Source organism: Pelophylax lessonae, assembly GCF_965119305.1.
Source record: "Pelophylax lessonae genome assembly, chromosome: 1".
Classification (NCBI taxonomy): Eukaryota; Metazoa; Chordata; class Amphibia; order Anura; family Ranidae; genus Pelophylax; species Pelophylax lessonae.
In genome coordinates this window covers 555,445,955-555,459,331 of record NC_138768.1, presented here as the reverse complement: position 1 = coordinate 555,459,331, position 13,377 = coordinate 555,445,955, and the positions used below count along the sequence as shown (strand labels likewise).

Sequence of the window (13,377 nt, the reverse complement as noted above, 5' to 3'; positions counted from 1 at the left end):
ATAATATAACCTTCTTCCAAAAATCTAATTTCGAATAGAATAGAAAAGAATGGAATAGAATTCAAAATACAATAATAGAATAAATATACCCATTTCCCAAAATTTGCACAGAATAAATTCGAATTGGATTAGAATAGAAAATAATAGATTAGAGGAGAATAGAAAATAAAAGAATAGAATAGAAAATAATAGAATAGAAAAAACTATAGATTAGAATAGAAAGAATACAGTATAACCATCTTCCGAAATTCGAATTTCAAATAGAATAAATTTGAATTCAAATAGAAAAGAATAGAAAATAAAATAATATAATAGAAAAGAAAAGAAAAGAAAAGAATAGAAAAAATAATAGAATAGAATAGAAAGAATATATCAATATAACCATTTTCCAAAATTTGAATAGAATAAATTTGAATTCATATAGAATAGAAAAGAATATAATATAATAGAAAAAATAGAATAGAAAATAAAAGAATAGAATAGAAAAAAACAATAGAATGGAATAGAAAAAATATAACCATCTTCCGAAATTCAAATTTCGAGTAGAATAAATTCAATTTTGAATGGAAATTCAAATGGAATGCAATAGAAATGCAAATTCAAATAAGCTAAACAAATTCAACGCATTTAACTAAACAAATTTATTCAAATAACGAATCAAAACAAAATAAATGTTTTCGCTCTGCGCATGTCTACAGGTAAGTATAACATGTTTGTTATTTTTGGGAGAAAACCAGCCTTTTATAACAGCTTTAATGAAAGAGTTGAAGGTAAGTGAAAATTCACCTTACAAAGAATACTAAATCATGTGCAAGGGGAAAAAACAAAACAAGATTTTTGCTTGCAAAGCAGAGCTTCACCTAATTCACTAAACTAAGTATAATTGCAATGTTCCATGCACGGATGGTTAGTGTGAGGAAGAATGACCCTGTACATTGGAGGTCAGTAAAAGGAATTATACCTTATTATGTGGGCAGTCAGTTGAAGGAAGAATGCCCCCTTATCTTGGTGTTCAGAATAATGAGGAATTCTCCTTTACGTTGGTGGTCAGTAAAAGGAAGAACGGCTCCCTTACATGTGTGTTCACTAGAAAAAAGTCTTCCTTGCGTGGGTGGTCATAATAAAAATTAATGCTCCGTTTCGTGCCCAGCCAATAGAAGGAAGAATGCCATCTTATGTGGATGGCCAGTAGGAATGCTTCTCAACATTGGTCAGTAGAAGGAAGAATATCCACTTATGTTGGTGGCTGGTTAAAGGAAGAATGCTTCCTTACACTGGTGGTCAGTAGGCAAAAGAATTCTCACCTGAGTTGGTGGTCTATAGAAGGAAGAAAGCTGGTGTGCAATCATTAGACATTGCGGGATCCCTGGGCAGGTTAGTCTCCTAATGTTAAAAGTCAGTAGCTACAGTATTAGTAGGTGGGGGGTGGGTTGGCAGAGCTCCTCTTTAACATTGAGGGAGAGAAGCTTGGTGCTAGGAGAGTATTTCCTTTGATCTGAATAATGATCCTCTCCGTGGCAAATTGTCACCTGTGTACAGTATCATTAGTGTAACCTGACTCTAACAAATGTAAACATCAACATGCGTACACTAAGGCTGCATTCACATGTCAGCTTATAATCGCGGGCAGAACCGCCGCGGTTCCGCCCGCGATTCGGAGATTTATTGCAAATCGCGGGACGCCTAGCGTTGCCCGTTGATTTGCAATAGCCCCCCAAACGCCGAGCGATGTTGCCGCGATTTACGCCCGCCGAATCGCGGCAACATCGCGCAAACAAAATCGCGGGACGCAATACGCTCCAAAAAAGTACAAGAGCTTCTTTGGAGCGTATTGCGTCCCGCGATTTTGTTTGCGCGATGTTGCCGCGATTCGGCGGGCGTAAATCGCGGCAACATCGCTCGGCGTTTGGGGGGCTATTGCAAATCAACGGGCAACGCTAGGCGTCCCGCGATTTGCAATAAATCTCCGAATCGCGGGCGGAACCGCGACGGTTCTGCCCGCGATTATAAGCTGACATGTGAATGCAGCCTAAACATACACTAACACACACAATAAACACCTACACTATAAACACACATACACTAACACGCATTTAAACAAAAACTCCACATGGCACAGAATCCATTGCCCTTCTTCACCCTGCTAATCTGCTATAGCTGGGGACTGCTGGGGACTCCAAATGACACCCAATTCATCGCCCTTCTCTACCCCGCTAATAGCTGGGGACTCCACATGGCACAGAATCCATTGCCCTTCTTCAGCCCACTAATAGCTGGGGACTGCTGGGGACTCCAAATGGCACCCAATTCATCGCCCTTCTCCACCTCGCTAATAGCTGGGGACTCCACATGGCACAGAATCCATTGCCCTTCTTCAGCCCACTAATAGCTGGGCACTGCTGGGGACTCCAAATGGCACCCAATTCATCGCCCTTCTCCACCCCGCTAATAGCTGGGGACTCCACATGGCACAGAATCCATTGCCCTTCTTTAGCCCACTAATAGCTGGGGACTGCTGGGGACTCCAAATGGCACCCAATTCATCTCCCTTCTCCACCCCGCTAATAGCTGGGGACTCCACATAGCACAGAATCCATTGCCCTTCTTCAGCCCATTAATAGCTGGGGACTGCTGGGGACTCCAAATGGCACCCAATTCATCGCCCTTCTCCACCTCGCTAATAGCTGGGGACTCCACATGGCACAGAATCCATTGCCCTTCTTCAGCCAACTAATAGCTGGGGACTGCTGGGGACTCCAAATGGCACCCAATTCATCGCCCTTCTCCACCCTGCTAATAGCTGGGGACTCCACATGGCACAGAATCCATTGCCCTTCTTCAGCCCGCTAATAGCTGGGGACTGCTGGGGACTCCAAATGCCACCCAATTCATCGCCCCCTTCTCCACCCCGCTAATAGCTGGGGAACGCTGGAGACTCCACATGTCTTCCAGGACACAGCTTGCTGAACAACCAGGCCTCGATCGTGGACACATTGTCCAAGGTAAGACTTCAACCATTCTAGTCCTTAGGAGGAGGACAAAAGAGGAACGCAGCCTCTGGCACAGAGCAAAGATTTATGGGAGTGGGGTCCTCCCATAATCCTCCCAGGGGAGGAGTGGAGGCAGGGTTAACCCATGCGTATGCTGCCATGGAGCCTGTCAGGAAAATTCCATTTAGCACTGTACACCGGGGGGCATTGGAAACATTGGAAGTGTAATGAAAGAAATGGAAGAAATGGAATGAAAAAGAAATGAAATGAAATGGAATGAAATGAAATGGAATGAAAAAAAAGAAATGGAAGAAATGGAAAGAAACTTTAAGGCCTGGTTCACAGGTTGCAGTTTGCATATTCCGGTGCATTTTGCTTTTTTCAAAACATGTTTTTGATCCATTGAAGTCTATGGAACCAAAAAAAAAAGTCCCTGGCCCTTCCCATAAAATGCACAGATGTGAACGTGACCAATATGAAACCTGTTAAATGGACTGTAGTGTGTTTATGCAAAGCTGAAAATGCACTAAAAAATGCATAGGTGTGAACCAGGCCTAAGGTCTAATTCACACCAGCCACTGTGTTACAATGCAGCAGATGGTGTGCAGTACAGTGCTGTCCAGCGGAATCGCTGCAATGCCAGAGCACTGGTCTTGGTGAATTGCGCCTTTTTCATTTTTTTTCAGAAAAGACATTTCATAAAGTTAAAGCGGAGTTCCCAAAATCGACATAGTCGATTTTGGGCCATCCGCTTGCTTCTAGGTCACCTGAAACAAAAATGGATAATTACGATTTTTTTTTTTTTTTACTTACCTTGTAATTGCAGAAAAATATACTCACCTTTCTTCCACTTCCTCCCTCGGCGGCCGCGGCCCACGCCATCACTTCCGCTTTGCAATGATTCCTGGGAGTTGAACGTCATCGCTCCCAGGAATCAATGCGCTTGCATCGGCCCCGACGTCAGTTCCGGTGCAGGCACGTCATACCTTGCTAAACAACTTCTGGGCATGCCCAGAAGCTGTGCAGGGATGACACTGCAGCCCAGGAAGTGACGGCGGGGCCGGCGCAGTGCATCGTGGGACCGAAGAGGATGGAAGAGGACGCAGAAGAGGATCGCGCTGGCTTCAGCTGCCCACACCTGAGATGGCAGCGCTGGAGAAGAAATTTTCAAAGTAAGTATTTCTTCTAAAAGGTAAGTGCGAACCGGGACAGATCAGAGGCTAGCCATTGTGGAATGTACTAGCCCTGACTGTCCCGGGGGTATTTTCATTGAAATTTTTTTTTGGTGGCCGGAACTCCGCTTTAACTGGCAGCCTAGCAGTGCGAGGTGGTGGGTTGCCATTGTTACACCACTGGCCAAATGTCTACAATCTGGGCACAGGTGCACTTTAACCACCTCCCACCCGGGCCATTGTAAATATACGGCCGGGTGGGAGTCTCGTCCTTCTGAATGGACGTTCCGGAACGTCCTTCAGAAGGAGAGAGATCGCGCCGCCGCGGGCACGCGCAGCGGCGCGATCTCGATGTGCCTGTGTCCCTCGGACACAGAGCAACATCATTCGGCAGGAGGGCCCTGTGATTGGCCCTCCTGATCACATGACGGCTGTGTCCAATCACAGCCGTCATGTAATGTAAATAGAGCCGTTGTAACGGCTTCGATCTCTTCTCCTCCTGACAGATCCTGTCAGTGAGGAGAAGAGAAGAGGATCGGTGCTGCTGCTGGGGTGATCAGTGAGTATTTCTAATTACTCACTGATCACAGGGGGGGTCTGTGCTGGTAATCAGATGATTGATTACCAGTACAGCCTTGGGGGGGGAGGGGTGCCACTAAGCCACCAGGGATGCCCAACCATGACCACCAGGGATGCCCACCATGGCCACCAGGGATGGCAAGCAGGGCTCAGAGAGCCCCCCAGTGCCCTCCCTATCAGTGTTGCCTACCAATGCCATCTATCAGTGCTGCCCACCAGTGCCGTTATTGCCATCTATCAGTGCCGCCCACCAGTGCCCATTACTGCCCACCAGTGCCGCCTATCAGTGCCCATCAGTGCCCCCCATCAGTGCCGATCAGTGCCCCCCATCAGTGCCGATCAGTGCCCCCCATCAGTGCCGATCAGTGCCGATCATTGCTGCCCAACAGTGCCACCTATCAGTGTCCATCAGTGCCCATCAGTGCCGCCAATCAGTGCCCATCAGTGCTGCCTATCAGTGCCCATCAGCGCTGCCTATCAGTGCCCACCAATGCTGCATATCAGTGCTATCTATCAGTGCCACATATCAGTGCCCATCAGTGCTGCATATCAGTGCTACCTATCAGTGCCCATCAGTGCTGCATATCAGTGCCACCCCATCAGTGCCACCCCATCAGTGCCACCCCATCAGTGTCTCCTCATCAGTGCCTGTCAGTGCGGCATCATCAGTGCTCATCAGTGCAGGAAAAAACATTTACAAAATTTTATAACCTAAACAAAAAAACTTTTTTTTTTTTTCAAACTTTTCAGGCTTTTTTTATTTGTGCACCGAAAAAGAAAAAACCTGACAGTGATCAAATACCACCAAAAGAAAGCTCTATTTGTGGGGAAAAAATGACACAAATTTGGTTTAGGTACAGTGTTGCATGACCGCGGAATTGTCATTCAAATTGCAACAGCGCTAAAAGCTGAAAATTGGTCTGGGAAGGAAGGGGGTTTAAGTGGCCAGTATTGAGGTAGTTAAGCATATTCATTCTAGGTAATGTGAAAATGTAACACTTGCAGATAATTATTATCTTTCCAAGGAAATAAACAGGTTTCCATAACAGTTACTTTAATTTTCCTTTCTCAACTTTAAATTAACCCACGTAGCACAGTGCTACAGTTAATGTGATAGTACCTAATGCCAAACTCTTTATAACATATTTATTTCATATACATATACAGTATCTGACTTCATTTACTTTTTTTTTTTCTCGCAGGCACATTTTCATTTGTCTTACTGTTGGCCACATTAATACCGTCTTTGCCTACTTCGATGCTCAGTATGAGATTCCTGAATGTACTCTGCAAGTTCAGTATTGGCCACTCAAGTCTACAAGATTTGGATTGCCCTATTTAGCCATCACTACAAAGAAAGAAGTTAAAAAGCACTGCTAGCTCATAAGATTCCATCAAATATTGCAACACTAAGCCAAAATCAGAAATCTCCTTCTGCATTTACTAGTGCAGTTGAGATGATTAATTTTATACGGGTTCAATTAGGGCTCTCATCAGACACACTCCTGTGATAAATGGAACCTCAAATCCTGATGGACATCTAATCGTGCCTTTGGTTCATTGTGTATCCTGGGACAAGAGCTATAATAGTAATAGAGGTTCTGGTTATGTTTGGCCTGGATGGGATTACCGGCTAAATCTGTGATCATCGCTACAGCACGAAATATTGAAGCCGGTGGTGATCACTGGATGCCTTTCCATGTCAACCTTGTCTGGGAGGGAAGTTACTGTTTTCTGCAATGACTGTACCTGGACATTTATGTAATGGGCAATTCTTGGTAAACACAACCATGTGTTCTGTAATGATATGTACATATTATGGTCAGCACTGTTTTATTCAACATATAATACAATTTTCTGTAGATTAGTTGCTATCAGAATATTTTTAAATATGATTTATTTTTTTTCAGTGTAGATAATACGGCAATCCATGTCGTGAATCCATGTTGTCTTCTCTCCTGCAGGTCCTAACTATTGTTTGGAATATAGATATAAGGCCCCATTCACAATGTCATACTTTTCCGTACACCCATTGAAAGGGCCGTCTTTATCTGCACAGGATGCAAAGGTGTTCCATGCATCCGCATGCATAAAGACGCATTTATGCATGGACACAGCTGCTGGTCCCAGTTTGACAGCAGTGCAAGCGTGTTTCCCCAAATACACACTGTCTTCGTTTAGGGACCCGCACCCGCATCATGGCTATTGAATTGAAACCAGTGGATATGTCCGTACAGCCACTGAGCCCCAATAGACGTGAATGGGATTGAATTACTAAAGGCAAATAGGCTGTTTACTTTGCAAGGGAATTCCCCCTTAGCTTAGTCAATATGGTGAAAATTCACCTTGCAAAGCATATCCAAATACTTGCAAGAAAAAAAAAAACTGTACTTTTGCTTGCACGTGATTGGACAATGCAAGCTAGCAGAGCTTAACCTCATTCACTAAAACCGGCCATAGATGGTTCAAATCTGCTGATCTGGTCGAGATTCAAACCATGTATCACATACCTGGAGGTGAGCCTGATATGGTGAGGAAGGCCTCTCTTACGCCTTTGACTCTGGGCCCCTGGTAGTGTAGACAGGAGGCGCCAGAGTGTAGAGTAGTACGAGTGCCTGACGGTTGCTGGAAGCAGGCAGGTGTCCACAGGCAGGATTCGCCAGGTAAATCCGGCAAGCAGGTAGATGTGCAGGGAGCAGGTACTGGAGACAGTAGTCCGGATAGCACGGTAAGCTGGCTGGACCCTCACAGACAGGGTAGACAGATTCGGGGAAGGCAGGAACATAGTAAGACAAGCTGTAGCCGATCGGTAGTGCAGAAGCCAGTAGGAGCAGACAGGAGCGGAGGTCAAAGGACTAGCCGGGGTCAGTGCAGGCGGAGAGCAAAGGATGGTCAGGACAAGCTGGGTCTGGAACTTGGAAGCAGGATACAGTTTTGCAGGTTCGCCAAGGCTGAAGACAAAGCAGCACTGGAGCTGAGCAAGAGCTGGGTTTAAATAGCCCGTTTGGCACCGGTATCTGTCACATTCTTGCGAACGTGAGTGCGCGACGGTATGTGTGACCGCGTGTGTTTGCGCATGCGCACGCGCATTCACCATAGCCAAGTCCCTGGATTTTTACTAGGAGCACAGCTTTGCCTGTGTGCAGCAAACCTTTTCTTACACCATGAATGGGCAGGCTGAATGCACCCAAGTTGATTAATTGATCAACTTGTGCACAACCAGCCTGCCAGGTTTTACGTGTGATTATCGCCTGTGGCTGGTATAGCCGCTAGCAATAATCACTGTGTTCTCCCAGTGGAGACAGCTCTTTCCAGCAACCAAAGAAATTTGCTTCGTCTATGGACGGCCTAAGCAAAGTAAAAATTCCCTTGCAAATTAAACATCATCTTTGCCTTTAGTAAATCAATCCCAGTTTTTTTTTCTCTTTAACCTTTAACACATAGGAATTACACAGGTTTTTGGCAAATTAAATGAAAGTGAGCCCTCGTTCACCTTGGAGCGATTTGCCATGCGATTTGACTGGTCAAATAGTAGTGCAATTTCAAAGTAGCATCAGTGTGAACCAGTGCCAAGGCATGGAGTGAATCTAATTACTACTTTCATTAACATTCATATTATTTGATATGTATTCAGTTTTAACAAGATGCGATGACAACATCTTTTTGTAGGTTCCCAGGTGAAATGATTATTAGGTTTCATTAGAAAAAAACATATTTATTGGCGTATAGCACGCACCGGCGTATAACACGCGCCTCAAATTTAGGAGGGAAATTTTAGGAAAAAAGCTTAAAAATGAAATAAACAGCATTGAACTCAGAACTTTTTTTTTTTTTAATCAAATGCAGTCTTACCAGTGCCCGTGAATGCAGCCTCATCAGCGCAGTGTCCCCCAATGCAGCCTCGCCAGCGCAGTTTCCCCCATCGCAGCCTCGCCAGCGCAGTGTCCCCAATGCAGCCCTGCCAGTGCAGTGTCCCCCAATGCAGGCTCACCAGAGCAGTGTCCCCCAATGCAACCTCGCCAGCGCAGTGTCTCCCAATGCAGCCTCGCCAGCGCAGTGTCCCCCAATGCAGCCTTACCAGCGCAGTGTCCCCCAATGCAACCTCGCCAGCGCAGTGTCCCCCATCGCAGCCTCGCCAGCGCAGTGTCCCCTAATGCAACCTCGCCAGCGCAGTGTCCCCCAATGCAGCCGCACCAGTGCAGTGTCCCCCAATGCAGGCTCACCAGCGCAGTGTCCCCCAATGCAACCTCGCCAGCGCAGTGTCCATCAATGCAGGGCAAAGCAACAGCAGCCTCGCCAGCGCCATTGCAGAGAGCAGTGATATACTGGTATTTTAAAAAGAAAAAGGCCGCGCTGAGAGGCAGAGGGGGGCGGGCCGGACCGAGGAGAAGCGAGCGGCTGCTGTCATCAGAAGTCCCGGCGCCTATGATAGACGTCACACGTCCCGCATCCCGGCATTGGACCACTGTGCTGTCTATCAAAGGAGGCGGGACTTCCTATGACAGCAACCGCTCGTCCTTCCTTCTACTCGGCCCGGCCCACCCCCCTCCTCTGCCTCTCAGCGCTGCCTGGACTGTTTTTTTTTTTACTATATCAGCGTATAACACGCACTGGTGTTTTGCCCTCCATTTTTAGGAGGAAAAAGTGCTTTTTATACGCCGATAAATACGGTAATTATGCGTATGTTTTATTTAAGCTTTTAAATTCTTGCATAACTTTCAGTAGGTATTTACCAAATATTTTGTAAGCTTTTGCAGAGCTTTACCAAAAGTGTGTTGAATGCCTGCTAACTGTCTACTGAAGTTGAATAACTGAAAAGGTTTGCTTGATAAACTAGCAGACAGCTTCTCCCATTAGGAACCGTCCTCAACATTCCTGGGGGTGGAGATAAATGGTGTTTACTAGTTCAAAAAAGCTGTCCGGTGCGTTTTTAATGTTTTGTAAACACTTACTGAACCAAATGCCCTTTAGACTAGTGTTTATAAGGCCTCTTGCACACTGCAGCTTAAAAAAGCTCAGTACAGCTTTTTTTTTTTCTGAGCTAAAATACAGCCCATTAATTGTAATGTGCCTATGCACACAGGTACATAGATGAGCGCCGTGTATTCTTCAGTAAGAAGAAAATAGAAAAATCTGCATTTTCGGACAGTAATTTACACCTAATGCGCGCAATTGCGCACAAATGAACACACGCGAACACACATGAACATGCTGTTCATCTGAAAAATGCTAATTTGCATATTTGACAAAAACGCGAGAATACATTTGCGTAAAAAGACGCGAATTTGCGCAAACGCATATGCGCAAAAATGCGCGCATTTCAATAAGACAAATTTACGACTGAAAAAGGAGATGTTTATACAGGAGTATCGTGTGTAAGAGGCCTAAATGTGTAAAAGAGATCTTGCAATTGCCCTAAAGCCTGAAAAATGTGACCTGTCGTTAGTTCTCTAGGACTGGAGTACTAATTAAAATGCTTTTGTGTTGATACATCTCCTGTCGATCACAGAAGTGCAGTTCGTTCTGCACTCCAGTGACCTGTTTTCAGCCAGAGGAAAGAATAGACAGGAATGGGGGTGAGATCAATGAATGAACAGGCCACCATCCCAATTGACATAGAAAAGAGGAAGAAAATGGGTGCCCCCTAGTGGGACTTTAGCAGCCTAGCAGATTAGTTAATAGTAAGAAATATAACCAAAATTACAAAATTATGTCTAAAAGTGTATATCTATATTTTTATTTGAAATACCAATGTTAAAAACACACGCAATCAGCTGATGTTTGGGGGGTTAGAACAAAACACGCAATGGGAAAATGTGCACATACAGCATAGGAACACAAGGACTGTTACTAGAACAAAAACTGTTGTTAATGAGCAGCCCTAGAGAGAACACCCCACGCGTTTCAGAAATCCCTTTCTTTCCTCAGGGGTGTGAATTAAGCTAGGGTGCAGCATTTCTGAAATGAAGCAAACAAGAATTTACAAGGAGCTGTACAAGAGGCCTTCCTCCGCACGTCAGGCTAACCAACCAGGTACGTGACATCCTGCCTCTGGTCTTGTTAAAGAGAAGGAGGGTAGGGCGCATAAAGCAGGGGACTTTATAGAGGGGTGCTAATGTATGACAGATAGGCTCAAGGAGATAAGTATAAAAAAATATCAAAAGGTTTTTATTAGAGACAAAAATTAAGACATAAAATGTATACTGTATTTACAGGATACAAAACCAATACAAACATATTGATTTTAAAAACAATTGCAGTTGTAAACCATGTTCTAATATATTGAATGCAGATAGAAATGTCAGATCCTACACAAGGGTTAATAGAGACCACTATATACCCTTTACCATCCAGAAGTGGGTTGCCCACAAATTATTGACTTAACATGTTTCACGGCAGTAGCCGCTTCTTCAGGGGTATTTGCTGGGTTCTATACAAAACTCAATTAAGAACACTAGAATAGAGAAGAACAAATATGTAATCATATATATAAACAATAAGTCTACAAAATATGAGTAAGACAGTGTTCATATATTTCAGAGGTTGATATGCATATAACACTATTAATCATATGTATCAATTGCCTCTGGTCTTGTTGGAATTCAGTGGACTGACCAGCTGTCCTTCCCCTGTCCTCATTTACTTGCAAGGACTTTAATATCACTGTCTTTGTTGGCTAAGCATACGGATGGACATCGCTACTGGGTTTTTATCTATCTGGCTGATGTAATTCAGGTTTTCATGTATTGCCATGTAAGTGTTTCTCTGCATTTGAATTATAACCAAAAGATATGGGTTAATAATAATTATTTGTGTATGTATATACATAAATTCTTGTTTGCTTCATTTCAGAAATGCTGCACTATAGCTTAATTTACTCCCCTGAGGAAAGAGAGAATTTCTGAAATGCGTCAGATGTTCTCTCTAGGGCTGCTCACTAACAACAGCTTTCGTTCTATTAACAGTCCTTGTATTCCTATGCTGTATGTGCACATTTGCCCATTGCGTGTTTTGTTCTAACCCCCCAAACATCAGTTGATTGCGTGTGTTTTTAACATTGTTATTTCAAATAAAAATATGTATTTATACTTTTATACATAATTTCGTGATTTTGGCTATATTTCTCAATACTACTTAATATGCTAGGCCGCTAAAGTCCCACTAGGGGGCATCAATTTTCCTGCTCCTTTCTCAGCCTCAGGAAAGATCCCGACCATATGGTCGGGATCCACCTAGATGACTGGACCGGCATCTGGCTCAGCCTCTCAGCGATCCGCTAGGAGCCTGAACCAGCCTCTCAGCAGATTGCAGTGATGTTCAGACAGGCTCCGGTCCAGGCATCTGGGTGGATCCCCAACCATATGGTCGGAATCTTCCCCAGTGAGCACTGGAGGGGCAGAGCAGAGAGGTGGTGACTAACAGTCACCGCCTCTCTGCAGCCAGAAGAAAGAGAGGTGAGCGATTAGCAGTGTTTGATCGCTCTGTTCTTGGTCTTAGAGAGCCTGAACCAGCCTCTCAGGGGATTGCTGAGAGGTTGAGCCAGGTGCCGTTCCAGGCATCATGGTGGATCCCGACCATATGGTTGGAATCTTCCCCAGTAAGCACTGGAGGGGCAGAACAGAGAGCCGGTGACTGACAGTCACCAGCTCTCTGGAGCCTGAAAACTGAGAGGTAAGTGATCAGCAGTGTTTGATCGCTCTGTTCTTGGTCTTAGTGTCGGTAGGGGACAAATACAGCATCAGATCAATCCTGCAGCCACCTATGTAAGTATAATTGTTTGGGTTTTTTTTAAATCCCAAACTTCCCTTTTAAATAGAACCCTAACATTAAATGGCTATAAATTGCATCACTTACTAAACTCAGATACCTTTTTTTGACACTTTTATCCTGTGGCCATGTATTTTAGCCCATGTATCTCCACACCTTATTGGGCAGTGGAAAGTTTAAGCATGTGACAAAGTTGTGAGCCTGAGTCTTGTATGAAAGAATACATCCCCGGCATCCCTTTAGATGAGCATGCTCTTCCCTGCTGGTCACTGGATGGTGCAGACTTAAGCTGTGTCATATGCTGATCAGCTGCTTGATTACACTCAATGGCCAACAAGGAGGAACATGCACATTTAAAGGGATGCTGGGATAGTGCTCTTTCATATAACACTCAGGCTCAAAGCAGAACACAACTTTCTCCCAGGTGAAAACTGGAGCATGCACAGGGAGAGCGACAAATGTAAAAGTTGGAGGATCTGCTGGAATAGCCTAGGGAAAGGAAGTAGAGGGAAATAACAGGAATAACCAGTTATTTGCCATCTAGGAATGTAATTAAAGAAATGTTAAACACATTATGCACTACCAGGCTGTCACACTGATAGTCCAATCTCATGATGCACTAAAAGGAGCACATTGAAGGGGAATCAAAAGCCCAGACGTTAATAGAGTTAGATTTTTCATCTGATCCTGCTACAAAGTGCTACATTGGAGAGATGTGCAGCAGAGCGCTGTAAACTGTGCAGCAGAGCACTGTAAACTGTGCAGCAGAGTGCTGTAAACTGTGCAGCAGAGCGCTGTAAACACAATGCTTCCGTAGTCTGTTTATAGAGAAAAAAGCGTTATATCATATGAAATTTCATGGCACTTCC

The 13,377-nt window shown here is 44.4% G+C and overlaps 1 protein-coding gene across 1 annotated transcript in view; it reads left to right on the top strand.

The window, feature by feature from the left end:
• Window positions 1-6,121, top strand: part of ACER1 (alkaline ceramidase 1) — a gene marked incomplete at both ends in the record, with an annotated part of 58,421 nt that extends 52,300 nt beyond the window's left edge. Inside the window, one exon of the mRNA XM_082250746.1 lies at window positions 5,944-6,121. Within this exon, the coding sequence (XP_082106872.1) occupies window positions 5,944-6,121 (178 nt within the window). The remainder of the gene's footprint in view (window positions 1-5,943) is intronic.
• Between the last annotated feature and the right edge of the window lie 7,256 nt (window positions 6,122-13,377).